Source organism: Dipteris shenzhenensis, chromosome 28 (assembly GCF_047967505.1).
Source record: "Dipteris shenzhenensis isolate YYH24624 ecotype China chromosome 28, Dip_SZ_1.0, whole genome shotgun sequence".
NCBI classification, from domain to species: Eukaryota; Viridiplantae; Streptophyta; class Polypodiopsida; order Gleicheniales; family Dipteridaceae; genus Dipteris; species Dipteris shenzhenensis.
The window spans coordinates 5,701,291-5,728,499 of NC_141623.1; the positions used below are offsets into that span (position 1 = coordinate 5,701,291).

The window sequence follows — 27,209 nt, forward strand, 5'->3', positions numbered from 1 at the left end:
ACAGCAGAAGAAAAAATAAAACTTTTTTTTTTGGGCCCAGATCTGTGGGGTATTATTCCCAATGCATTTGAGCATATTTTTCACCACATAAAGCAGAGTCAGAGCTCAGACCATTTTCTGGTGCGAACCTCTTACCTTGAGATTTATAATGAAGAGATACGTGACTTGCTTTCACCTTCCACAAATGGAAGTTTGGAGCTAAAGGAGAGTGTGGAGTCCGGTGTGTACGTGAAGAATCTCACTTCTCTGACTGTGAACAGCTTTGCTGACATCAATCATCTTCTGATGGTTCTAATTATTCCTTTATCTCTAGTGTACTGATTCATTTCAGATTGAAAATAACCTTCACTATTTCAAAATTTTAAAGATAATCGATTCTGTCCTTTGACTTTTCTCCCAATAAACAAATCAAGAGGAGTCACTATATTCTATTATGTATGATTATGCGCAGATAGGTAAGAAAAACAGGGCAGTAGGAGCCACAGTCATGAATCAAGATTCTTCACGGTCCCATTCAATCTTTACAATAACAGTTGAAACCAGCTCAAGTGGGCCTAATGAAAATGGAAAAACACATATACGCGTTGGGAAACTGAATTTGGTAAATGCTTCTTCCATCATCATGAATTGTTGCCTTAGTGCTGAGTGCATTTCCTTAACAAAAAACTTAGTAACTGCAGGTGGACCTTGCTGGCAGTGAAAGACTGAGCAAGACGGGAGCAACTGGTGAGAGATTCAAAGAGATGACCAAGATAAACTGGTCACTATCTGCTCTTGGTAATGTTATATCTGCACTGGTTGATGGGAAGAGCTCCCACATACCATACCGAGACTCAAAGCTTACACGCCTGCTTCAGGACTCCCTTGGTGGGAACACTCGAACTGTCATGGTGGCTAACATTGGACCAGCTGATTACAATTATGAGGAGTCTTTAAGCACCTTGCGATACGCTAATCGTGCAAAAAATGTAAAGAACAAGCCTCATGTGAATGAGGACCCAAAAGATGCTATAATACTTGAATTCCAGCAAGAAATTCAAAGGTACAAATATTCTTACATTTTCAAAGATGAGTCATGCAATTCATCTCAGAAAAAGCTAAGCCAAATTAATTCTGCAGGCTCAAATCCCAGCTTCAAGCGAGTGGCCCAGAGCTGGATACCATCAGAAGGATTCACTCTCTAGAGAAGGAGAAACAAATGGTTAGTGAGCAACTGCAACAGTACAAGGAAAAAATTATTGAAGCGACTTCGAGTCAGCACATGAGTGAGCAAGCTATTGCATGCTTAAAAGCAGATCTAGAAGGGAAGGCAAGTCATCCCATCTCCATCTCGAGAGTTAAAGATCTTGCAACATTGATTGAATTCATACTTCGAGTCAGAAAGTTAGCGAGCAAGCTATTGCATGCTTAAAGGCTGTGCTAGAAGGGTAGGCAAGTCTTCCGTCCCCATATATCTTGGACAAAGCTCTTACAACCAGCTTCCGAGTCAGTAAATTCTCATTCTTTTCTTTGACTGATGGTCTAGGTAGATGTAAATGAAAAGTCCGCAGGTCTTGTCAGGTCAGAGCCTATCTGTATAATACATTTCAAAAACCTCAGCATTTTCTCCTCATACGTCACCCTGCTTCAACATGTATCCACTTGCTTGTTAAATTTTCTTTTGTATTTTTATTTATTTAAGACAACATGCTTTGCAAGAGAATGAAAATGTTTTTCCTACTGTTCAGTTAGGTCATGGGGGCTAGGTCTAGCATTTGAGGGTGGACCCCCTTGCTTGAGATTGAAACTGCAATGTCCTGATTTTAGAGGATGAGTTTGGGAATGCTCCTGGATTCATCTAGGTATATGGACCCCCTTGCTTGGGGTTATGGGCATTAGTGACCCAGAAGAGTGTTGCAGACCGACCTAGCAACCATTTAAGAGAATGTCTCAGGGCCTTGGGTGTGAGTCAGGATACATGCCAAGAGGCATGGAGATACAAGATAAGAAGACAAACGAATGAACCTCTTCGTTAAGGTCAATCAAACTCAAAAATGACTTTAGAATAGGTCAATGTCTACGACTACCTCCTGTAGGAACCTGCCGGTGAAGTCAGAATTCAATTTTGACAAGGTTGAATTTTAAGGGTTTTAGGTGACACATGGCAGGCTGCAGGCTGAGCTGGCAGCATGGCCAGCTGGCCCAGCAACTTGGCAATGGGAAGGGGCAAGTGGCATGAGAGAGGCGGACAAGTTTGGGGGCCCGCCCACCATTTGGTGGGCTGGAAAAGCTTGCCTCTTTGAGACAGCCAGCCCCCAAAAACCTGCCATTTTGGGCAGATGGTGGGCTGGGCCTATAAAAGAAGACACTCCCCAACCCTCTCCACACATTCCCACGAATTTTGCAGCAGCCTCTCCCTTTCAGTGCAGCAGCCCTCCTCCCTCCTCCATCTTGGTGCAGCCAACTTCTCACCCAAGCCCTCTTGGTGGTGTAGCAGACTTTCTCTCTCCTTTGCTAGTTGTCCTCTCTCTACTGTGCAGGCTTCTCTCTCTACAGCTCCAGGCCTTTCTCTCAACCCTGGAGTAGCAGCAGCATCCCTTTCTCTTCCCCCTGCCTGGGAGCAGCAGCAGCAGCAGTCTCTCTCCTGTGCCAATCTTTCTCTCTCTACTGGGCACAATTTCTCTCTCTACAGTTTCAGCCCTCTCTTCCTACAGAAATCTCTCTCTCTTCTCATCTCTGGAGCAGCAGCCAGATCTCTTTCCCTTCCCCCTACCTTGGAACAATTACATCATTTTCTCTCTACACCATTACTCCTCTCCAAGGCTTTCTCTCTTTACCCTATAACAGTTTTTCTGAGTTTTTCTCTCCCTTGCATTGAAATTTATCTTTTCTAGAAACCTAGAACATACACGTACTACTGTGGGATGTAGTTGTGACTATTCAGGCATCTTCCTTGCGGATGGAGGTGCCCTTGGTGTCTAGTTCTCACTGGCTCCAGCCTTTGAGTCATCCTTTGTAAATGGTTCTACTTGAGCACTTTATTCTATAGTCGTCTCTACATCTTCACTCTCCAGAGTTTGAGTCAGTGTGCATTGCACCTTGGTCTTGTATCTCGATTTCAAGAAACAAAAGAGCCTGGATGAAGGAGGGGGGGGCGCCTTGACCCCTCAACACAAGTGCAATTGTGTATATCTCTTAATTGCTATTCATATTAAGCAATTTTTCACGTTATGCAAACTCTCACTCATGCAATCTCCATTTCAATATGCATCCATGAGCACCTCGTAAAATTCTGCATAGAAAGTCTGTAAATTCCTATCTCCAAGTTGTTAAAAAGCACATAGTAGTTTCATCATAGGATAGAGATATAATTAACCAAGACCATCCCTTGTTCAGCAAAAAATTTCAGATAGTTCCACTCATCCTAGGTTGCATGCACCTTATATTATGCAATTTACATTGTGTCTAGTAAATTGTTACCTTCTTTTAGTTTATATCTCCATTGGCTTCAGAATGTTTGTAAACGGCCTTCAGTTTCCTAAAGGGCAGTAAACTTCTTCTACTTTAGCATCCACATTGCATTACAGCCAATAAGCATCATTTACAGCCACTCCTCATTTACCAAAACCACACATTTGATTAAATCCACTTACGCTTAACAACAACTGGATGGAGGCTAGAATGCCCCTACTCAATGAAAGCATACTCAAGTGACACCCCATTGGCCCCAAACACTTGGCGCCCCATTTTATTGCATCTTTTAGAGAATCTCTTCTGTTTACAACAAGTGTTCAATCTCGCACACTGCCACATTGGCAAATCCACTATATGAGCCAATGCTTGGCTTCTTTAGGCGTCCAAACCTTCAGTGCAACGCTAGCCAATGCTTGGCATTGTTAGGCATCCAATCCTTCCATGCATCAATAGCACTCAACTGCTAAGGCATAACTAGAAATCTCAAGGCTTCTGTGACCAATACAAGCTGTCCAATGCATCTCACTGGGCATCCAGCTTGTCTAGAGTGGTTAGGCAGTCCCAAAACAACATGTCTAGCACCACAAAGGTAGAAAACCACAGCAAAGTCTTCTGAATTTGCTCAAGCATCAACCAAGCTCAAAAAGCACTGCTGAACCTGACGTATGGATCCAATTTGGACACTTCCACAACCCGAGATTGCCAGGGAATGGTTCGAACAGCAAGAAGAGACTAAAAGAGCTTCAAAAAAGAAGCAGCATAACTTCAAAAGGGTAGCATTCTCGACATTAAAGTCTTCCAAAGAAGGTCCAAACTTTTGTACTAGCCATGCATCAGAAACACCAAGATGAGTCGAGGACTTGCTTCGAGTTGTCCATGGAAGAGGAGCGACCCAAACTCTGTGGAAGTGGAGAGTAGGAGCACACCGACACACACTAGCAGGATAAACACAAGAGTGTGGGGATAAAACAATGTGTGTACCTCCCCTAGCACACAATCAACCTTTTATATGAAAGGATAAGGTTACAACACTAAGTACGGTGTACTTAGTGTACTTAACAAATAAAGTACTAACTGTACTTAAGTGTACTAACTGTACTTGGGTGGCCATAGTGCCTTTACCCCAACAACCTCCCACTTAAAGGCAATATGCCCTCAAGTAAAAATAAATGAGGCTCAACCTATACCCATCAACTGTCGGCAATGTGCAAACCGCTGTGCAGGCAAGCCTTTTGTCAACAGATCTGCTGGATTATCATCTGTGTGAATCTTGACAAGCTGAATCAGCTTATCATCTATTACCTCCCTGATGAAGTGATACTTCACATCAATGTGCTTTGTCTTTGCATGAAAGACAGGATTGTGTGCCAACTGAATAGCACTCTGACTGTAACAATGCAACAATGGAATATCACCTGTAATGCCCAAGTCTCCCACTAGCCGAGATAACCATAAGGCCTCCTTGCATGCCTCTGTAGCTGCAATATATTCAGCTTCTGTGGTAGACAAGGCTATGCACTGCTGTATCCTTGACATCCATGACACTGCACCTCCAGTGAATGTATAAACATAACCGGTAGTAGACTTCCGGTTATCGGGATGACCAGCAAAATCTGAATCCACATAACCATGCACCTTTGCATCTCGCTTGCCAAAGCATATGCACAAATCCTGTGTGCCCTTCAGGTATCTCATGATACCTTTCACTGCATTCCAATGCTTCTTGCCTGGATTTGCCATATACCTGCTAACCACTCCCACTGCAAACGCAATATCAGGTCTGGTAGCAACCATGGCATACATGAGACTGCCACAAGCTGAAGCATACGAAATCTTGGCCATTTCAGCCCTATCAGCATCTGAGTGTGGGCTGTCCATTGCACTGAGTTTCACATACGGAGGCAATGGAGAACTAAGGGTCTTCCCCCCCTCCATATGAAACCTGTGCAATACTTTGCCAATATATTCGGTTTGAGACAAATACAACAAACGCTGTCCCCTGTCTCTCCGTATCCGCATTCCCAGTATGTGATTTGCATCACCAAGGTCCTTCATATCAAAGGCCTCATGCAATCTTTTCTTAAGGTCATCAAGCTCCTTACGAGCTCTACCAGCAATAAACATGTCATCCACATATAAAATGAGAATGATTAAGCTGCCATTTGCAGCCCTTTTGGTATATAAGCAGTGATCGTCATCACTTCTCCTGAAACCTTGGGACTTCATGAAGGTATCAAATTTCTTATACCATTCCCTTGGTGCCTGTTTCAGCCCGTAAAGGCTCTTTTTAAGCTTGCATACAAGTGACTCCTTGCCCTTGACTGCAAATCCTTCTGGCTGCTGCATGTAGATCTCCTCATGAAGATCACCGTGAAGAAAGGCTGTCTTCACATCCATTTGGCATAATTCCAAATTCTCACATGCAACCAAAGCAAGTACAATCCTGAGTGTGGTCATCTTAACCACTGGAGAAAAGATCTCATCAAAATCGACACCATACTCCTGCTTAAAGCCCTCGGCAACCAACCTGGCTTTATACCTTGGCTTAGCTCCAAGTGTGACTTTCAATCTATACACCCACTTGCATGGCAGTAATTTCATGCCCTTAGGCAACTGCACCAATTCCCAAGTACCATTTTTATGGAGACTGTCCATTTCAGACTTCATGGCTAGTTCCCATAGCCTTTTATCATGCATTTGCACGGCTTCCTTGTAACAGGAAGGTTCTCCACAATCTGTAAGCATAATAAAATCTGCTCCTGGAACAAATCTGTCTGGCGGTTTCATTTGTCGAGTGGACCTTCGGATCCATTGGTCTTGCTGTCCAACTTGCTGCTCACCTAAAACAGGTTGCTGTTCTAGTAGATCAGGCTGCAGAATTATGCCTGGGAGGTCTTCCAAAGGTGGCATGTCCCGTTGTACATCTTCCGCCACTGCGGGCTGTCCATTTGGACCTGCTGCAGCATCATGCATTGGCTGATTACGGTGCTGTTGTGGCTGATTCGCAGCCTGCCTGAATTGTACAGGATGTCCCGAGTCATCAATGTCAACCTCTGAAGCATCAGAAGGCTTATCTGCTGCCTTAAACATACATGACTCGTCAAATAAGACATCATTGCTGCGTATTAGCTTCTTATTCACAGGATCCCATAGGCGGTAACCCATCTCACCACTGTCACCATATCCAAGAAAAATGCATTTAAGAGACTTAGGATCAAGCTTGCTGCGATCTTCTCTGCGTATATGCACGTACGCAGTGCAGCCAAAGACCCTCAAGTGCTTATAGGAAGGAGGTTTTCCTGTCCAAAGCTCCTCTGGCACTCTGCCATCTAGTCTTTTATTTGGTGACCTATTGATGAGGTGTACTGCTGTTTTTACAGCTTCAGCCCAAAATCCATGAGGTAAAGCAGCATGTGACATCATAGAGCGAGACTTTTCCTGTATGGTTCTATTCATACGCTCTGCAGTGCCATTTTGCGCTGGACTGTAAGGAGCAGTGAGTTCTCTTTTAATACCTCTAGCATCACAAAATGCATTGAATGCATTAGACATATACTCCCCACCGTTATCTGACCGCAAAGCCTTCAGTGTTCTGCCTGTTTGGTTCTCAACCATAGCAAGCCATTTCTGGAACACTGGAAAGACATCACTCTTCAATCGAAGAGGATACACCCACACCTTCCTTGTGGAATCATCTATAAATGTGACAAAGTACCGTGCACCTCCAAGTGAAGGACTAGGCATCTCACACACGTCTGTATGCACAAGCTCAAGTTGAGCATCTTTATGTCCTAATCTCCTTTTATGAGGACACTGTAACTGTCTACCATATATGCAGTGCTCACAAAACTTTAAATCAGAAAATTTAAGAGACGGTAAGTAGCCAAGGCGAGCCAATTGCTCCATTCCACTTATGCTCATATGTCCCATCCGGCTATGCCACATAGAAATATTCGGCAGCTCGGTGGCATGAATATCAGCATGATTACATACTTTAGCATAAAGAGTATACATTGTGTCAACCTTAGAGCCTCTGGCAACAACCAGGGCACCTTTGGTGACCTTCCAGAAACCATGACCAAAGCTGGTCACAAAACCTTCGTCATCCAACATGCCAGTAGAAATCAGATTTTTCTTGACTTCGGGTACATGCCTAACATTGTGAAGCATAAGCTGAGTACCATCAGCAAATACAAGCCTGACATCTCCAACACCAACAATACTGCATGCATGATTATCCCCTAGAAAAACGACTCCATTACTGCCTGCTGCATATCTTACAAACAATTCTTTGTAAGGTGTAACATGGAATGAGGCACCTGAGTCAATGATCCAAGAGTGCATGTCTGCAAAATCTCCTGCATGGAGAGAATGAGCATCCAAAGTAGAGAGAAATAGAACCTCTCCCTCACTGTCATAACCGTGTGTAGAATGAAGCTCTTCAATCTTCACACTGCTCTTGCCATTGCTTACTGGTACAATTGCTTTTGCATCTGACGCATCAGTGTTTTTGGCTTTGTCTCTCTTATCATTTTTCAGTTTAAAGCACTGCTTTTTGGTATGTCCCTTTTTGCCACAGTAGTAGCACTCAACATCTTTGTTGGAGCGGGACTTGCTCCTCCCTTTTCCCCTTTCCTGAGATTTGCCTCTTTGCTGACTTCTCCCCCTTGCATTTAAGGCATTGTTAGGTTTTACTGCATCTTGAGCTTTCAGCTTCTGCTCTTCTTGCAAAATCAGCCCCGTGATATCTGAAAAACTTATGAAAGTGTTTGCATTTGTTACAGCTGTGGTGAATGTATCCCAACTTTCAGGAAGAGAGATCAAGAGTGCCATACCCTTGGTTTCCTCATCCACCACATATTTTTGATTTGCAAGTTGAGTGACAATTGAATTAAACTCATTGAGATGTGCATCCATGCAGGTCCCTTCCTTCATCTTCAGATTGAAGAACTTGCGCAGCCAATATATCTTTGTGGCTACACTCTGCTGCTCATATGTGTCCTGTAGCTTTTTCCACACACCCCAGGCTGTTTTTTCACCATCCACATTCCAAACAACACTCTCATGGAGTGACAATTCAATTATGGACTTTGCTGACAGATCAGCTAGTGCCCAAGCATCATCAGATGTGCCAGTGGGCTTCACACCTTTGTGTATAATAGGAGCATGAAACTGCCTGAGAATTAGCACATTCAGGACCATCTTTTTCCACATTGGGTAGTTAGCAGCACCCTGCAACTTTTAAATATTGAGAAGAGAAGATTCCGAGGATGAAGCCATTACAATCAGCAAGAAATATAACCCACACTTGGGTGCCTGACTCCCTGCAAACTAAGTGCACAGATGCACTTGTAGTTGTGCTCAAAAGTTAATTCCTGCAATGGAACACAGGACCTGCAACTTTCTCCCACTTAACAGTAAATACTGTCTGTTTCCTGCCTGCTGCAGATCCAGAACAGAAATACTTAATGCATTAATTGATGTTCTGTAGTACAGTACAGCAGTACCTTTATTTGACACAATGTATGTCCCTGCTGTAACAGTGAAAACAGCACTATTTTTATGCACTTTAAACTTCAGTAAAGTGACTGTTTACAGTCCAAAAGTTGACTCCGGACAGCACCTGACTGTACTTTCTAGTACAGCAACAGAAATTGACTGTATAACTGTCCAAAAACTGTCAGAATTAGACTTTCTCTTGCCTCTATAACTGTGTTACACAGTTTAGAACTTGAATGAGGCAAAAGCCCCTTGACTGGAAGCCAATTTTTGAAGATTTTAGTGCATACACCGCTTCCCAAAGCTCCATTGATCACATAAGGCATCTAGGTGTTTCCCCCAACACTGATATGCATAACAATGTCAAAAGCCCCAATTCATATGCATCTGCCACTGTCCCGTAAGTCATAAAATGCATCAAATCCTTGCACAAATCAACTCCAATCAGGAGGATATACGCCAACAAGTGCGTGTATAAGCCAATGCTTGGCTGTGGCTACAAAAGCCCCTTGATTCCGCAATTCAAAAAAAATGAGAATTTCTCTCACATAGGAGGCATAGATCTGCAGATCTACCTCACTGACAATACATTTGACCCACAATGCTCAAGTATGAGCTCAGAAATTGCGCTGGGACAGAAAAGAACTGAAGGCTGAAGGAACCAAAAAAAGGAAGCGGATGAAGCGGGCTGCTCTACGATGTGTTGCGCATCGTGAACGTCTCCGAGCTCTCCGGCGATGGCGATGGTGAGTACAAGCACCTGTGGCCACTTGTGGCGCTGATGGCGGAGTTGCTGGCGCCTGTGGCGCTGGTAGCGCCGCTGCTTGCGCCTATGGCGTTGGTGGCGCCGCTTCTGCTGGCGCCTATGGTGTTGGTGGCTGCTGGCGTCGCCGGTGGCTTTGGCCGCTGGCGTCGCTGGTTGCCTTGGCAGCGCTAGCAGCTGCTGGCGTCGCTGACGACGCTGGCTGCTGGCTGCTGGTAAGACCCACGTTTGGGCACCCACATGAATAGGCAGCTGCTGGATAGGCGAGGATAGGGAGAGTGGCTCTGATACTAGTTGTGGAAGGGGAGAGTAGGAGCACACCGACACACACTAGCAGGATAAACACAAGAGTGTGGGGATACAACATATGTGTGTACCTCCCCTAGCACACAATCAACCTTTTATATGAAAGGATAAGGTTACAACACTAAGTACGGTGTACTTAGTGTACTGAACAAATAAAGTACTAACTGTACTTAAGTGTACTAACTGTACTTGGGTGGCCATAGTGCCTTTACCCCAACAAACTCTTTGCACCTATCTCCTTCTAGGCCCCCCAGTTGAGTAGCAGCCCACCAAAATCAGCCGGCTCCAGCCCTAGTGGATGAAGAGCAGCAACAAAAGGGCCCGAACCAACTCCAAGACAGCTTCAGGAGGAGGGTGTCGAGCTTCAACAACTAGCCCTCAGAAGGGCAGCAAAGGCAAAACGAGAGAGAGACATCATGAGCGGCGGGCTAGCAAGAGATTCCTGCTCCAAAGGTAGACGCTCCACTCTAGGAGGGCCGACCACACCAAAGTACCTCTGGCAAATGGTGCAAGGCAAAGGAGAGGGCGCAGCATCAAGTCGGCAGGAGAGGAGTTGCTGAAAATGGCAGGCTGAAAAGACACGCCACCCAAGAGAGAGGTGACCAGCAGGCATCAAGCAAAAACAAGAGCCCTCGAGGGCCAAACGCGCAAGGAGGCGTTGGGATAGGCACACACGAGGACGTGAACGCACATGCAAAGCCATGCATCACTTTGACTACTAGGTGGCATTTTGACCTACCATGTCAACTAAAATTCTAATCCACTCTTTTTGGTCACAATTCCTTGGCCTTGCCCCTAGCAGTTGAAGCTAATAAATGCACCTAGGGACTAGTGCCACACATAACATCAATTCTTAGGGGGTATTTTAGGAACTAACAATTCCTCTAGGCCAATTCCCCAAGGCCCAACTTATCCAAGGGTTTATTTGCAACAAAAATGTCACGACCCCGTGACAATGTCTAGTTTCCACTGACACTTGTTTTTTTCCAAATTGCTAGCTGAATATTTATTTTGAGGATATTTTCTTTGAATGATTTTTATTGGTCAATAATTACAAGGAGGCAATCTAGATTTCGTACCTCCATCTCTTTGATGGTGGAAGAAACCTAGACTAGTATCCAAATCCGCAGACAACTAGCTAGTCTCTCCACGCAATGAAAATATTAAATGGGTATGGCGTATGCAATGGAAAAATCTTGTGAACATAAAAGGGAATAGTTAATCCAAGTGTGTCCACAAGAGAGAACTTACAAACACCACATCTGCAGTAATAGACAATAGTAGAACAGTCCAAAATATCTCAAAGTATATTGCACAAAACTGAACCTTGTATAGTATTAGTTGAGTTTGTTGCAGGATCATATCCCTTTGACTAAAGATCAGCCTTATTTTTTCGACAATCTCTTGTCAGATGTTGAGGCTTATCACAATAAATTTTTCTTTTTTTCTTCGTGTTGTCTCTGTTAGAAGAGTCTCCGTCCTTAGAAGCGTCCTTGCTTTTCTCATTAGCTTGCCTTTTCTTGCTTGCCCTTCCCTTTTCCTTTGGTGTTGACATTGAGTGCCTCCTCATTGCGAGTATCTTCACATGGCTTCCACCTTGCTTCATCTTGGATCAACAAGGGACCAAGCTCTTGAAAGTCAACAGCTTTGATCTCTCTCTCATTGTTAGGGTTGTTGCTAACCTATTGAATCTCCTTGGCAATTTACAAGCTACCAATTGACTGTTGTCCACCTTCTAACTTGTAGCGGCCAATAGATCTTTTAACACTCGGACTTGGAGAGTTCACTTGAAAGAACTAATTGGAAATAAGAAGAGAATTTAGGCTATCCAAGCAGGACCTCATGAGCAGGATTTCAATAATCATCAATATTGCCTCAGCATATTTAAGCACCCATTCTTTGACATCCTTTGGATCTACCATTGGGATTATTGTCCGTGTTGCATCCATGTGGTCCTCCGGTTTCAATTCTCATCCTTCAATTACCTCCCACAATGCACCTGCAATCATATGACTCTGAATATTGGTTTTCTAGATCAAATAGTTTGTACCATCCAGCATCCTCGTTGCACCAAAGTTTGGAATTGGCATGTGGGACACCATGTCACACCTGTGAGATTTATTGCAAAGGGAATTTTTTCTTACACCTTTATTGATCAGAAGTCGGCGGTCGCCTTCCTCTTTGAGTCGTTGAAGTTGATCTTTGGATGGATGGCTTGATCACCAATGCATACACCTCTTGGCGTCAGTTCTCACCCTCCTTTGAAACCCTAGGCTCTCATATCCCTCTTCCACACACCATCATCTCATGGCTCTCTAGATAGGCAGTTAGGCTCGGATACCATGTCAAAAGAAACCTAGGCGATACCCACATTCTTTCTACATGGAAGTCACAGTAGCCCATATGGCAGTCTACTACCCACATGTCTGCCATGTAAATGTCCTCTGCCTAGATCTTCTTATGCCCACATAACAAAGACTCTCGTTCCCCCCATTCCTACACTGGTACCATGTCCTTGTGCTCTTCTCATATGGGGGCTTACAGGGAAGACAATGGACCTATTTGATGTTTCCCCTCAAAAGAATTCTTAACAAATCTTGATCTGTGTGTACCAATATCACCCCTGTATTTCTTGTCAGCATACTATCTTTGTTGAATCAAACGTGGGCAACCGACCTCATATATAGTCTCGTAGCCTCTAGACCCAATCCTCTCCCTGAACAATCTCTTGATCTGGGAGAGTGTATCCAAACGTCACATTCCCTATGTGACTAGCTTGATGCTGTAACCTTTGTGTGGTACCTGAAGGAACATGTGGAAGGAGTGGAATGCCAAGCTAGCTAGAATGGAAAGATGGAAAGCATAATGAAAAGCAAAATGAAATGAAAAGAAAGTACAATTGCAAGAGATAACCAAAGTACTCACAATGTATTGATAACTTGATGTTGACAACTATCAAAAGACTCAAGACTAGTACAAGACTATATAGTGTGAGCCTCTAGACTCTAGAAAGTCACAATGCATATGGGATAATCTCCCATATGACACATGGCACTGTCTAGGACTCACTAGACTATAAAATAAGTCCTGAGGACCTAGGACACACAAATACACTCACTTTGACTTCATATTCTAACATCCCCCCATGAAGGAAAAGTGAGGGAGTATTGGTTCTGAAACGTAACCAAGAGCTGAACATGGTAGTGATGGAGTCAATGAAACCAAGAGCAGAACATGGTCATCTATAACATGATGGAGTCTATTGCTCTGTGCACCCCAAGTAGCTCAGAGGCTCAAATGAAGCATGGCTACCTGGCCAAAACATCGGTCTAGGGAATGCACCAATATCTAGGAACTCGGCCAGGCCTGATAGCTCGAAACATCTATCCATAAAGACCAATAACATGGTTCATCTATCCATCAAGACCAATACATGGTTCCCCAATACATCCCTCCCTAGCTTCATATTGGGAAACCGGGATGAAGTCACACACCACTCATAAAAGAAATAACATTAGTTTAGGAGGACTATCCAAGGTTGAGTACCTTATAGAATCAATGAAAACAAAATACTCAATACATATAATTTTATGAGGACTTCCCAAGGCAGAGGACCCCAAAATAACATCAAGCATGTAGTAATAAAAAAATACATCTCTTATGATAAGAGATGTCCTCCAAGTAGCCATTGCACATGTGTGCACATCCCTGTGAGACGATGATGATGTCGATGAAGCGCTAGGCAGGAATGCCCCAAAAGATGTGTTGGTGAAGTCCATGGGGTAGCTAAATGGAGCAGTCACATAATGACTCTCAAAATGGCTAAGGGAGAGTCACCGATGTCAAAGTAGATGCTGGAGGTGTCACAAGCACTCTTAGAGTGGGTCAAAAGTGGAGCTTGGGCACCAAGGACAATCGGGGCGGTAATTGGAGAAGTCAGGAAGTGTTTGGAGCTCACATAATGCTCCCACAGCTCTTAGGAACCTTAAGAGCACAAAAGCCTCAAACAGGGCAGAAATGATGTGTAGACTGAAGTAGCAACAGGCGGAACTTTCGAGTCATGAAATGAGGCATGGATAGCAGCAGTCGTTGGTGGGAATCCCGAGGGCAAGAGCAGTAGCTTGGCAGCAATCCCGAGGGCAGCGTGAGCAGCAGATCCAAGGCTGATGGCGAGGGAAGAAGCGATGACAATCCCGAGGGCTGGACGTACAATCGTACGGCAGGCGAGTCAAGTTGTATGGCAGATCGTACGGCAGCTGCGTAGGCAGTATGGGCAGATGCAACGGCTGGTACGGGCATGTACGGCGGATCAGTAGGCTGGTATATGGCGCACCAGTCCGTATAGTTTGTACGGATTACGGCTGATTCGCAGCTGCTAAAGGAGCGGCCGATGGCGAGGCATAGGTCTGGCTGAAGGGGCTGAGAAAGAGGGCAACGAGGAAGAGGAAGGACAGCTCCATGTTGAGGCTCAAGGAAGGAGAGAAGAGGGCAGCGTTCCAAGGAGGAGGAGGGAGAGTAGCTTCATTGGCCTCCCTCACCTCAACCTCTGAGAAGGGAAAGGGAAAGAGAGAGCAGGGCTACGAACATGGCTTTGATACCACATGAAGAAACATGTGGAAGCAGCGGAATGCCAAGCTAGCTAACTAGGAACGGAATGGAAAGATGCAAAGCATAATGAAAGGCAAAATGAAATGAAAAGAAAGTACAAGTGCAAGAGATAACCAAAGTACCCACAATGTATTGATAACTTGATGTTGACAACTATCAAAAGACTCATGACTAGTACAAGACTATGTAGTGTGAGCCTCTGACTCTAGAAAGTCACAGTGCATATGGGATAATCTCCCATATGACACCTGGCACTGTCTAGGACTCACTAGACCATAAAATAAGTCCTAGGGAACTAGGACACAAATACACCCACTTTGACTTCATATATTCCAACAGTACCTCCATGTACCCTGCCTTTCAAACCCATAGTGCCTTCCTTCTGCTCAACTCGTTTCTCTGCAATTCTAAATATCGAGGATTCTTTCTCATCTATATATGCACCAAGCTGCACATTTGTAGATTCAAATCAACCAAAGGACAAGGGAACCTCAAGAAGGGACTTCTTTGTATTTGTAAAGATTTTTTAAATAAAAAACAGTGAACTGATCGGGAACCATATTAAAGTCATATTAAAGTGCAAAAAATCTTAGGACTTTTGTTTTCATATAATTACATCCCCAATCTTGAATTCTCTGGTAAGTACTTGGTGAAAATTGGATCACAAATTCTCAATGCTATTCTCTTGCCGAGATCACTTAATAATCCTATCAATTGATGATAGCCTTATAGGGTTGAAAGTCTTACAAAAAGGCTTATGAATCCATGCAGGCACAGTTAGAGTTGGAATCCTTAAAGGCTGAGAAGGAACGGACTGAGGAAGAAAAGGAAAGAGTTGTAAGCCAGTTGCTGAGACAGCTTAGAGAGATGGAGCTTCAAAATCAGGTATGGGCAGTTTTAATGTAAAATTTGAGTACAGGTTCCATGCCAATTGTGATAAATGAAACTGATGGTCAAAAACAGAATTTCATGAGAAAAATTCAAAAACTATGAAAGTAATCAATCCAGTAGCATGATTAGAGTTTCCATGATGAATTATGTGTATGCATGCAAATTAAAGACTTCTCTGTTGAAGTCATTCTCATTTTTGTGTTGCGAATCTTGCAAAAAACCTGGTAAATTTGTCGAACCTTCACATATCAGGTGCTGCTCTTGGCCTGCTACCTTCCTGCCCACGTTTGCATGTGTGGTGGCAGGATCCTATCTTGCGGAAATGGTTGCATTAACTGCTCCTTCAGGCAAGGGACGTTTTGGCAGTTCTCATATTCCCACGTCGATAGCATGTAGCTGCTTTTATTCATGTGGTTTCTTCCTGCCCTTTTCTCATGAGGTGCTGCCTTCTTTACTCAAAGGCTAATGCCCATCATTAGTAATAAGAGGTGTGTAGCTAACAAGGGGATGTATAGTAGGTGAATTTGTGAAAGCTGTATACATTAGTAGCCACTGCTTGACAAAGACATTTCTTGAAAAACAGATCCCACTTTTGATGGAAGCTTGCTTTGGGGACCAAATCTACAAAGAAAATCTTAGTCTCCACCATAGGGGTTTGAACTTTAGCTGGCCCGTCGCATGGCTCCAACAACAATATCTAATTGGGCCCTTTCATGTATCCATTAGGAAGTCATGGTGTAAATATCCAAAAGGTATGAAAAGTGGAAGGTGTAGCAGCTTGACACTTGAAAGGCAATCTCAAAAACAATGTTTGAACCTTGACACTTGGCCATCGAATTCCTCTTCCATTCTTCTTTTCCTCTGAGGAATGAGATCTTTTAAGTATGACCGAAATAACAAAGTCAAGGATAACTTAGTTGAGAAGGTCATGTAGTAAAGAAGTGAGGTGATCACATCCAATCTGGAGAGTGGAATGCCACTAAGGTGCCGTAAATCTTGCCCTAGGTGGCCATAAGGGTATGAATGATGTCCTGCCAAATAATATGAAGTTATTAAGAGGCAAGGCTTGAGTCCCTCTATGTCGCTCATTAGCCTCTCTGTCGCTCATCGATCATTAGCCTTGGTGTACAGCCTGTTTTGGTACAGCCTCGCTACTGATTAGGCAAGTCTCGGGTATCCATGCTTGAGATGGAAAATGCCCCCGGAACCTATGGTACAAGCGTGGCTGCCATAGTGTTTGCTGTGTTGTGACGTAAGTTCTCTTTTGGAGAAACAGGTTGATGTATTAGGATGTTTGTTGCCTATAGGGTGAGAGACTATAGGCAGTGGCAGTCCAAGACAGTGGAGAAAGCTCCTGTATGCTTTCTCTTTCTTCTTTGAGCAGATAGGAGGTTAATTGGGCACTAGTGACAGCTATGGGGAACTGTGTGGCCAATTGTGGTTACTAATAATAGTTCTGGGCTGTGTGCAAGCTTCCTGGATTAGGGATGGAGACCTGTTGCCAGGGTAGGTGAGAGTGGTGAACAACAGAGGGGTATGCAGGGTTTGTGGATGCCTAATGGAAATGTGGAATGCCCAAGATGCAAGAAAGAATGTATCGTTTGTGTAGCCTAGAATTCATGGCCTCTCGCTTAATTAAAGAAATACCGAAAGGGGCGCCAAGGCTTGGGGCCAATTAGTGTCTTTGTCTTGGTGGCAAGCATGCTTGGGCAAGAAATATGTCTTTGGTGTGTGAAGGGAAAGACACAGTGTGTAATGATTGCAGTGTCGATTCGCTCCATTGTTGAAGGGAGAAGTGGATTTGCTGCAATTGCCGCAGGGGCGCTCTAGCTCCCATTTTGTCAGGTGTATATTTGCTGAATTGTTGATTTAACAATGTTGGCTGGTTATTTGTAGTCTACTGCCCTTTAATTTATTTAAGGCTGGTTTCAGTGAACATGTTACATATTCTGTTCCTACAAGACTAGATGAGAGAGTTGAGGATGCAACTGGCGGATGCAATAGTTAGAATCCAGGTGCTTGAAGGACCTGGTAAATAGGGAAGTAATAGATGAGGTTGTAAAGTCTTGCACAACTTCCCCCCCAACCTCTTCACAGCCAAAGATTTAGTCCACACTGAAGTAGAGACAGCCAAGCAGGATGTCATTGTGGAGTTTGATTCAAAGGTAAACAAGGTTGATATTGAAGAGGAGATTAAAGAACATGAAGCTAGATAGGATAATGCACTTCAAATAAGAAGTGGAGGAATGCCAGACGGATGGTACAATGAGGAGGACTCATTTGATGATACCTTAACACATGTCAAAGCAGCCTTGCCTAACATCGATTGGTCAGCAAACGAGGGCGACGCGCCTGATAATCTTAATGAAGATGGTGAAGCTAAAGCAGTCTGTATTGGTCAATGTAAAGGACATGCTCTCATTACATTTAATTCACGAGATTTACGATTCAAGGTTCTAAGGTAGTCTTACAAGCTGAAGGGACCAAGGTATATAGTTGAGGAACTCACAAGAGCTCAGCTAAAGGATAAAGCAACGGAATTCGCCAAAGTTAAGGCTGCTGGGAAGGATGGAAAGTGGGCAGTGTATCGTGGAGGAATAGCACTCATTAGGGAGTTTAAATCAAAACCAAAAGACGCTCAGTCTTAAAATGATGTATGACCGATTACGTATGCTATCTTTTAGGATTTAATTTAGAGATTCTAAATAATTGGAGTTTTGCACTCCTTGGGAGCTGCAATGTGCCCTCCCTAAGCTGATGTACTAGATGGTTCTTTTCTATTGTTCCATAGACTTTTGGTTTCTCGTGGACGTAAATAGACTCTCTCTCTTTCTATCTTTATGTAGTCATTGTCATATCTGCCATGCAGTGAGACTGGCTATGATCTCTGAGGACAAAAGTATACATGGAGAATGAGGCATGAACATAGTAACTAATATTGTGTATAGTGTTGTGATCTGAGGGACTCTTCTTTGGTTCAAGAATGCCTTCTCCGAATTTGCTTCCTTGTAAAACACCCAAGGTCCTGACTGTGTGAGCTAGTGGCAATGGATGGCCAGGCGATGTAGCAAGTACCTCCCCTTCTCCTCCTAATCAAGGGTGCAATTCCTTGCCCAAACACTCTTGCCAACTCAAGGGTTTTCACATTTTCTCTAGTTGGAATAAACCGAGCCATCTTAGTTAATCTATAAACTATTATCTACTTAGAGTCACGATTTCTATGTGCTCTAAGTAGAACATCGAGATACTTTCCCACTTGCTAGATGGGATCTCCATTGATATGAAATAGACCATCAACTTCGAACGTTTTGCTTTATTTACTTGTGGATAATAGCATAGCTGAATAATATTCTAAGCTGGGTCTGGTTTCTTACTTTAATAAACACGGCTCCCGTAGCTTTGTCAAGTCCAAAAGGTTTATCAGGATATTAAGCCAATGGCTATCAATTATTTTATAAGCTGAAAATTTATTTCAGCTTTCTCCCAATTGGTAAAGACCTTGATTCAAAGTGCCTGTAGTGATTATTTGCTAGTCATTTTCCCTATCGGTGACAATGCATTGCCAAATGGCATTGTAGTGACCTAACCCTATTTGCTAACTTTATCATCTTCAAAAATTCCAGTCAAGCCTCTTTTCACAAAAGAGGACATAGAAATTAAATTCTTCTTTATCCTTGGCACATACAAGACATTTGGAAGGAATATATCAGTCCCATCAACTGTTGATAGAAAATTCCTCCCAACTCCTCTCACAGGATATGAAGAATTATTTGCACAAGACACTCTTTCGCCCGCCAACAAGAACAGGCTGCAAATCTGCAAATAAATTCTTCTTGGAAGTAATGTACCTAGAAGCACCACTATCAAAGTACCAAATTGCATCTGAGGCGTCACTCACATTGAGTGAGGCAACCTCATGTTTGGCATCACACCTGGCAACATAACTGCAAACCAAAAAGACTTATTTTCTGTATGAGGGTTTGCTTAAGACTACCCTTGTTTGCATCTGATGCATTGGAATCTGACACTTTCAAAAATTTTCCTTTGTTTTTCCTTTCTTTCTCCAACCTTTTCGTGTATTCATTGCCGTGGTGTTCAAGAATCTTGCAATAATTGCATTTACATTTTTTCTTGGGTTGATCTGCATTTTCAGATATTTTCTTTGATGGCTGAGCTGAATCAGTCCTAGACTGAGAGCCACCAAAATGAGGCTTACTTTTGCCTTTAGCCAACAAGGCTCGATCGCCATCATGCACATCAAGAAAAGTATTTCTCCTTGTTTGTTCTTCCTACAACAACAGCATGCCTCATGGACAAATCAAAGAAGTATGAAAATACAAATAAGTCTCTAGCAAATAAGTCAGAGTTGTAAGATATAAGCTTACTATCATGTATAACTTCATCAATGTTTAGCAGCTGCTCTCCAAGATTCTAGATCCTAGTCAAATCATTTGACATTGAGTCACCCTCCAACATCTTGGCATTATCAAGCTGTTGTTTCAAGAAAGAGCCTGGCCTCATTCCTTGCCTGATGCATATTCTCCAAGGTAGCCCAAGCTTGCTTGGAAGTCCTAGAGGAGCAAATAGGAGGTATGATGAACCTCTTAATAGACACGGTATGAGTGACAAAGCATGGGCATCTCTGGCATCCATCTCCTTTGATCTGAGTAGGGGCAACTAGTACAACTAGCCTCACGTATATGGCTGCATCTCTTTGATGGGCATCTTCACTTGCAACAAAAGCCCATAGACTCTTTGCAACCAACGGATCCTTTATCATAAAGCTCCAGAGGGAATAATTGGTGCAATCCAATTCATCCTCCTAAACATCTCCCGGATTTTGATTTTGGTTAGAGCCATCTTCAAAGATGTATGTGCAAACAGTCCCAAAAATTGATGTGCTGTGAGCTATACTGCCCCAACAAAAGAACACTGTTCCACAAGGCTAAACAAATGCAGCCTCAATGTATCAGTTTTGTTTTGATAAAATGGACTGTTTGAAGAGTGCCGATACATAAATAAATCTGCCCCAGTTCTTGGACCAAATGTATAGTAGATACAACAAAATTACAGCAGGTACAGCAGCAAAAACGGCTCCGAAACACCTGCAAAGGTACTGTTTGATGAGCACAAGTATTTGTTCTGAATCAGGTCCAAAAAACTCCTCCAGAAACCTTAAAAGCAGTCCCACAACAGTCGCCTAAGAGGCAGCTGTACAGAAACCGTGACACCCAAAATCAGCTCCCAAATGGAGCTGCTGTTGGTTGCTTAGTAGGTGCTTGTTTGCTGCAGCAAGGTCCACCAGAAACAGCTCCGAAATACTGAGATGTTAAGGCTGTGCCAAAGATATGGAAATGAGTCGCCGATGTAGGAGACCTCTGAAAGAAGGCAGAAATAGATTAATCAGCAGGCTGGAGTGCTCTAGGAGCACATAAACCAGTCGATTTTTCAGAAAAGTAGGTGCCCATCTATGGACAGATAAGTGGTAAAAAAGTCATCATCCTTGCACATTCAAGGAGTTTAGACAACATTATCTGAAAAAAGGCAGCAAGCACGCTCGCCTTATTCTATCACCAACAGATTTGGTGGCCTTGCGACATATCAAAGAGCAGTAGGGGATGGCCAGACCACCACAGGACATAGAGGATGAGTGGGCACAGCGACACGTCACAAATTTCTAAACATTTGAGTCAACCCCAAGACACAGTGAAGTGGAGGAGGAGGAGCTAGCCAACATGAGAGCAGTCTGGATTAGTAGCCGACACAGTACCACCAAGAGAGGGACGCAGAGACCACATGCGTGACAGAGTCCCCAAAGTACACTCTATTAAGGTCCGACCTATCTCTGCTTTCCTCAAGGGGGACCGATAGAGACGAGGGGTCACTCTGGACAGAGCTTAGAGAGTTTAGAGAGCGAGGAGACCGCATCCCCCATCACAGTGCGAGACAACTCGACAGACAGATACGAGATATCTTCGCAGCCTACCAGAGAGCCATCACTGTACCAGGCTTTGTTTTTGATTTTGTTTCTGAGTCCCAGCGCCGAGACCGACTTGTTTTTCAGTTTGTACTTGATACTGGATAGATTGATATGGCCTACTATGCAGTTGCAGTTGACTATTTCTATTCATGATCATGATTTTGTTAGCATAGATTAGTACTCAGCAAGGGCCCTAGTGCGCCCTTTGCTTCAGCCCAATGAGGCTTGTATGAGTTCGCGCTTTTCTGTGTACTTTCTCCCATAGGCCCGCGAGGTCTCCCGTGGATGTTAATACATCTTTCTTTCTTTCTTTCTCTCTCTCTGTGCAAACACACTAGGGCCCAGAACCAACGGGCTGGACCCCCCCGCGTATGGTCTATATTTCAAATGAAAGTTTAGAGTACAGTTAGTTTTCAGCTCAAGGCTGAACCATCATAAACATACGTGAATCTCACTCTTTACAAGAGCTCATGGCTCATTTCTTTGGCAACATGCCACTTGTCAAATTCCTAGTCTACTTTCCTAATTAGATGCTACATAGGGAAGCTCTGGGATCTTTGTAGACTCCCCTTGCTAAGCAGCCTTAGCTTCCCTTAAATGTAGGGTATGTTATCCCTCTTGGTACTTGCAACCATTTAATGAAACATACCACCATGGCGCCCATTACATGTTAGTGCTTTTGCATGCAAAATAAGATTCTAGACTATTCCTAGTCACTGTGGGCGTCCCCACTAAGCACATGTGTGCACATACATAGAAATACTCTGGTTGACCCAAGTCAACCCTTTTGACTGTGATTAAGCTGCTCTGACCAAGGGTCAAGGTGCCTTAATTAAAGCCAAAACTTTCCGACCGGGGTCAAGAATAACTTGGTTCAACCCTCCTTGGCTAAAGCCAAGTCTTGTTGGTTGAAGCCAACATTCTCTAACCGAAGTCAGCTTTGAGATGCTCTAGTCAACTGTAGTTAACCCTCTTGGCGTGAGCCAAGTCTTCCTAACCAAGGTTAGGCTTACCTAACCAAGGTTAAGTAACTTTGACCGAAGTTAATACTTTGACCAATCGAAAATAACTCTTTGACCATACTTAAATAAATGAAGAACTCCATAATTATGATCAAATAAAATTGTCAACTGGAACTTTGACTTGGAGTATTTCAACTTGGTGACACTCCAAGTTCACCAGTTGGTTCAAGAGGGCTCTGTTTGATAACTTTGATGACCTAACTCAACTGGATGGCCACCTGAATGAGTGGTTGACCAACTGTGGTGGTAGGAACCGTGTCTTGATGTCTTTCAGGAATCCGGATTTCATATAATGCACTATCTTCATCAAAGCATCATAATGCCACTTCTCATATGGCAGATGCATGGAAGCCAAGATAAAATTCTCGTTGTCCTTTGAGAGGACCACTAAGAAGTAACTTGTGGACTGATTGAGCCAGGAAATAAACACCCAATGGGTGTGTTTCCCATCGTACCTTTGGAAGTCCAATTTCCCTAGAAAGCATGTCTTGATAGCTTTCTGGCCTCTCTCCAAATTCGTTGTTGCCTGGATCAGTGAGAGGAGTATTTCCTGATCTTGGTCCTCCTTGTCTGCTTGTTGCGTGTCTGAAGTCGCTGTTCTGTTTTGGCTTGTTCCTCCTAGAGTTGGAGCATCCAAACGAAAAAGGTTCTCTGACCTTTATTCTGCTTCTACATCATGGCGACCATGGCTGATCGGGTTACCATGTATGAATTAGAGGTGCTCCTGTAATCATGGTGGATCTTTTGGAGCGTGTCTGTACCATAAACTGAACTGGCTCACCTGATCTCTCAGGGGAAAAATAAAACTGAAGCTCGGATACCCGGTGAGATGCCTACCTTGCTCTCTCTCTCTCTCTAGCCTATTATCTCTCTACTACGCAGAATGAATAAGCTATAAAGAAAAATTACACACAAGAACTCATGTGCTTTGCTGTGAGTGAGTGTGAGGATGAGGCAGAATTTGGTTGCAATAGTCTGTTAGCTTTTAGGCTTGCAAATTACTCACTTTGAGGTGCATGAAGGAAACCACATAAAATGATAGACAGCCTCATGAGATGACACTGTGCATGCAGATTTTTGCAGCACCACACAGGCCGTGGGGCACACCAAAAAAACACAATGCTGATCAATCTTAGATCAAGCTTGCAAAAAATCGAATCTTCTTCCAAACAGAGCACACACGCTTTGGCAAGTATAGCTAATGCACGCTTTTCCTTCTTTGATTATTGCTTCTGCATTTTTTGTGCATTCAGAGAGCAAGAGGTCGTGCATGATCCATTCTGCCAAGCCTCTGACCAGTAATCTCTGCAAGACTGCCCATTTTCATCAGATCGCCGCTACACAGATGACAAGCTTGCATGCTCAGTTCTGTCTTATGACCCTCGATCCAACATGGAGTCAATAAAAAGATGCCAAAACAGAGTCGCCACAATCGTGGAGATTCACAAACTACTGTGCTCACGAAAAAAAACCGTCCCTCCTCCAAACTGGAACAAAGAACAAAACTGAGCACCTGCAGTATGCCGCAAACATCCTTGTTCCCCACAAATAAGGTGAGACACCAGGAGAGAACACAGCTACCAGAGATGTACAAAGGTAAGGAAACTCAAGACTCCCTACACGACTCTCTACCAAAATCTGTGAGCAGCTGCTTCTCAAGCATTACAGAACAGACTCACAACTCTCATGGAGTTGAATGGACAAAAGGACCGCATTCATCTTCTTCATGTGGATATATAGGCTCGCTGCCGCTCCGATCACAATCAGTTGCGTGAAGTCTCGAAACCGCCACGTGGTCAAACATGCAAACGTTCCAGAGCATCCATGAGTCACAGCCACGCTAGTCAACCAATAAACTCACTCCAACATGCATGTTTCAATCATATACTAGCTCCACATCTATCAGCCAATCAACACTTACCTTCACAAAGCCTTGTAGAACCTCAGAGTAGCTGAACCCCCTATGAGGGCGTGCCCCTAAGCAGTCAATAACTTCAACATAGTCCCCATCTTCACAGAGAATATTTGCTGTCTATTACTGAATCAAAAAGTGAGTACAGTTGTGGCTCGTAGATGGAGAACAGCTGTATGAAGGCCACCCTTCCTGTGAGGATGGAGAATGGAGATGAGGCAGACTGCTCCTTCCATCCTGCTCCCTGCTGCTGTCCACGCGGGGGCCTGGTGCTGAGCTATGTTTGGAGCTGCTGCTTGGGGATCCTCTGACTGGTCCTAGAATGAGGGGAAGGGTAGTGTTGGGCCTGTCCTGCTGATAGCTGACTGTACTTGCTGACCCTTCCTACTGTCGGACCTGACTGGACTGCAGCCATCTATCCTGACTTGCCATGTGGCAGATCAGGTACTTCTGCATGCTTCCATGGCAGGTCTGGCCTGACTGCCGACTTGTAGCATCCTCTGCCACTTTTCTGGGAACCTGCACCTGTTCCTGTACCTGCACCTGTGCCCGCAATTGATGTTGGCAACCTGCAGGTGGTGTCAGCAGTATGCATAGGCTGTACGGGTGCACTGCTGTCTGCTACGTCTGCTGTTGAGGCTGCTGCCAGCAAGGCAGTTATGCCACGGGCTTACAGATGCCCGTGACATTGTATGGGACAATGATTGAGTGCACTTTCTGTATGGAAACTGCTTTATTTCTAGAAGACATATGTACTAAGTATCTAAATCATTACCAAAATGCTAAGACATGGAAATTGCTATCCATATATTTCTTTCATCATACAATCGACGTTTTTGTCTTGGGTGAGAATTGTTATATTAAGAAGAGATGGGATATATTGCTGATCTCTGTTTCTTCCCATTTGATGGGCAATCTGAAATCGGGTTATAGCCTTGGGCAGGAATTGTCCAAGGGAAAGGAGGATCGTGCCCTACTCGAGAGGAATCTCAAGGCTCTTGAAGACAAGCTTTTGTGTGGGACAAATACCAATAATGAAGTTTTACTGGAAAAGTCAAGGCAGAAGGAACAGGAATTGGCAATAGTTGAGCAGCAATTGCAAGAAAAGCAAAATCTTGATGAAGAGCGCCAACGCAAGATTGCTGAATTAGAGGTTTCTTATATCTCCCTCCTTCCCTTTTCCCCTAAATGCAACAAGACCATTGGAAAGCAGCATGAAAGGACACCCAATTTTCCTTCATGACCCTAGCACAATGGGGAAACATTTCTACATTCACGTATGTTTAGCTTGGGTATGCTTTGTCCTTCATTTAATCAGCCTTATCATGTAAGAATTATTTATCCAGTCATCATTATTTTACGTTGATGCAGGAAGCACAACTTATGGCTGAGGAGAAATGCAGCACTATGGAAGAAGAGTTGGAATCCAAGACTCGGAAGTTAAGAAGGTTGATGGCACGGTATCAACAGAGTAAGGTTGACATTGCTGCTTTAAGAACAGAGCTTCAGGACACAATACATGAATTTCATCAAGAACGAGCAGATCTGCTGTGGTCAATCCAGTCACTCAATCAACAACATCAATTGAAAAATATTATAATTGAGGTGCCTCATGCTTTTCAAGTTTTCAAATAATAATGGTTCTGATCAGTTTTACCCATACAGCTGTCAAATTACGTTTTGTCAAAGAACTATTCAAGAGCGTGTCAGCCCTCCAATTAGTGAATATTTTTACTTTTATATTATCTTGAAGATTGGGACTATCCTAAGATTGATCTCGAATGATCAGTTTTTCTTCACTCTTCCCATGCAATCTCAGCCACAAATGAATATATGTACAGCGGGCATGCTTTTTTGCTTGATTTATTTAAGTCAAAGGGTATCATGCATGCCACCACAAATAGATGAATCCATCCAAATTCTCTATCCAAGTCATGCTCTGTTGACTAAAGAGAGATCAAAATGTAGTTCGGTTCGAACTAAATTAGTTCTCTTTAAATAAAAGTGTATGCTTTTGAGCCTCTTTCTAGGACCTCTCAAAATTGACGGAGACCCATGCCCTTTAACAAAGTAACAATATATTCCATTTGACACAAGAAAAGAACAACTGCTGGCAGAGTAGGTAAAGCAATCTTCTTGGACCAAATGCTAGGTATTAAGAAAAGTGCTCGACAACAGTCAATGGAAGCAACAGGAAAAAGACAAAAGAAGACAACCCTTCAAGGGAGAGGTAATAGTTGAGAGGTGCCAGACAGAGGTAGAAGGCAGCATGCACTCATGTATGACATAATCGTTGGGATGGTCTTGCCTAATGAAGCAAGTTCCAAGGTGTCACCACAATGTAAATATCCTAAGTCAAAGTACAGTTGACCATTTATTTGATCATAATTAAAGAGTTTTATATGTGTTAATTACGGTCAAAGAGTTATTTTAATGGTCAAAGGATTGACTACGGTCAAAGATACTTGACTCTAGTCAAGTAAACCTGACTACGGTCAGAGAGTGTTGACTTCGGTCAACAAGACTTGGCATGCGCCAAGAGGGGTTAACCCCGGTTAACCAAGATGTGCCAACCTCGGTTGGAGAGACTTGGCTATAATTAAGGCGCCTTGACCTTGGGTCGAAGCTCTTTAATTATAATCAAGAGTGTTGACTCCGGTCAACCAGAGAATATATATATATATATATATATATATATATATTTGTTTAGATGTGCACATGTGTTCAGTGGGGACGCCCACCGTGACTAGGATTAGTCCACAGTGTGTTATTTGC

The 27,209-nt window shown here is 43.5% G+C and overlaps 1 protein-coding gene across 1 annotated transcript in view; it reads left to right on the plus strand.

Annotated features, from left to right (window-relative positions):
• The window catches only part of LOC147883087 (uncharacterized), a 72,777-nt gene that overhangs the window by 12,804 nt on the left and 32,764 nt on the right, over positions 1 to 27,209 (plus strand). Inside the window, exons 3-9 of the mRNA XM_087399681.1 lie at positions 41 to 288; positions 452 to 601; positions 681 to 1,042; positions 1,120 to 1,309; positions 15,401 to 15,514; positions 25,378 to 25,587; positions 25,806 to 26,039. Of these exons, the coding sequence (XP_087255807.1) occupies positions 41 to 288; positions 452 to 601; positions 681 to 1,042; positions 1,120 to 1,309; positions 15,401 to 15,514; positions 25,378 to 25,587; positions 25,806 to 26,039 (1,508 nt within the window). The remainder of the gene's footprint in view (positions 1 to 40; positions 289 to 451; positions 602 to 680; positions 1,043 to 1,119; positions 1,310 to 15,400; positions 15,515 to 25,377; positions 25,588 to 25,805; positions 26,040 to 27,209) is intronic.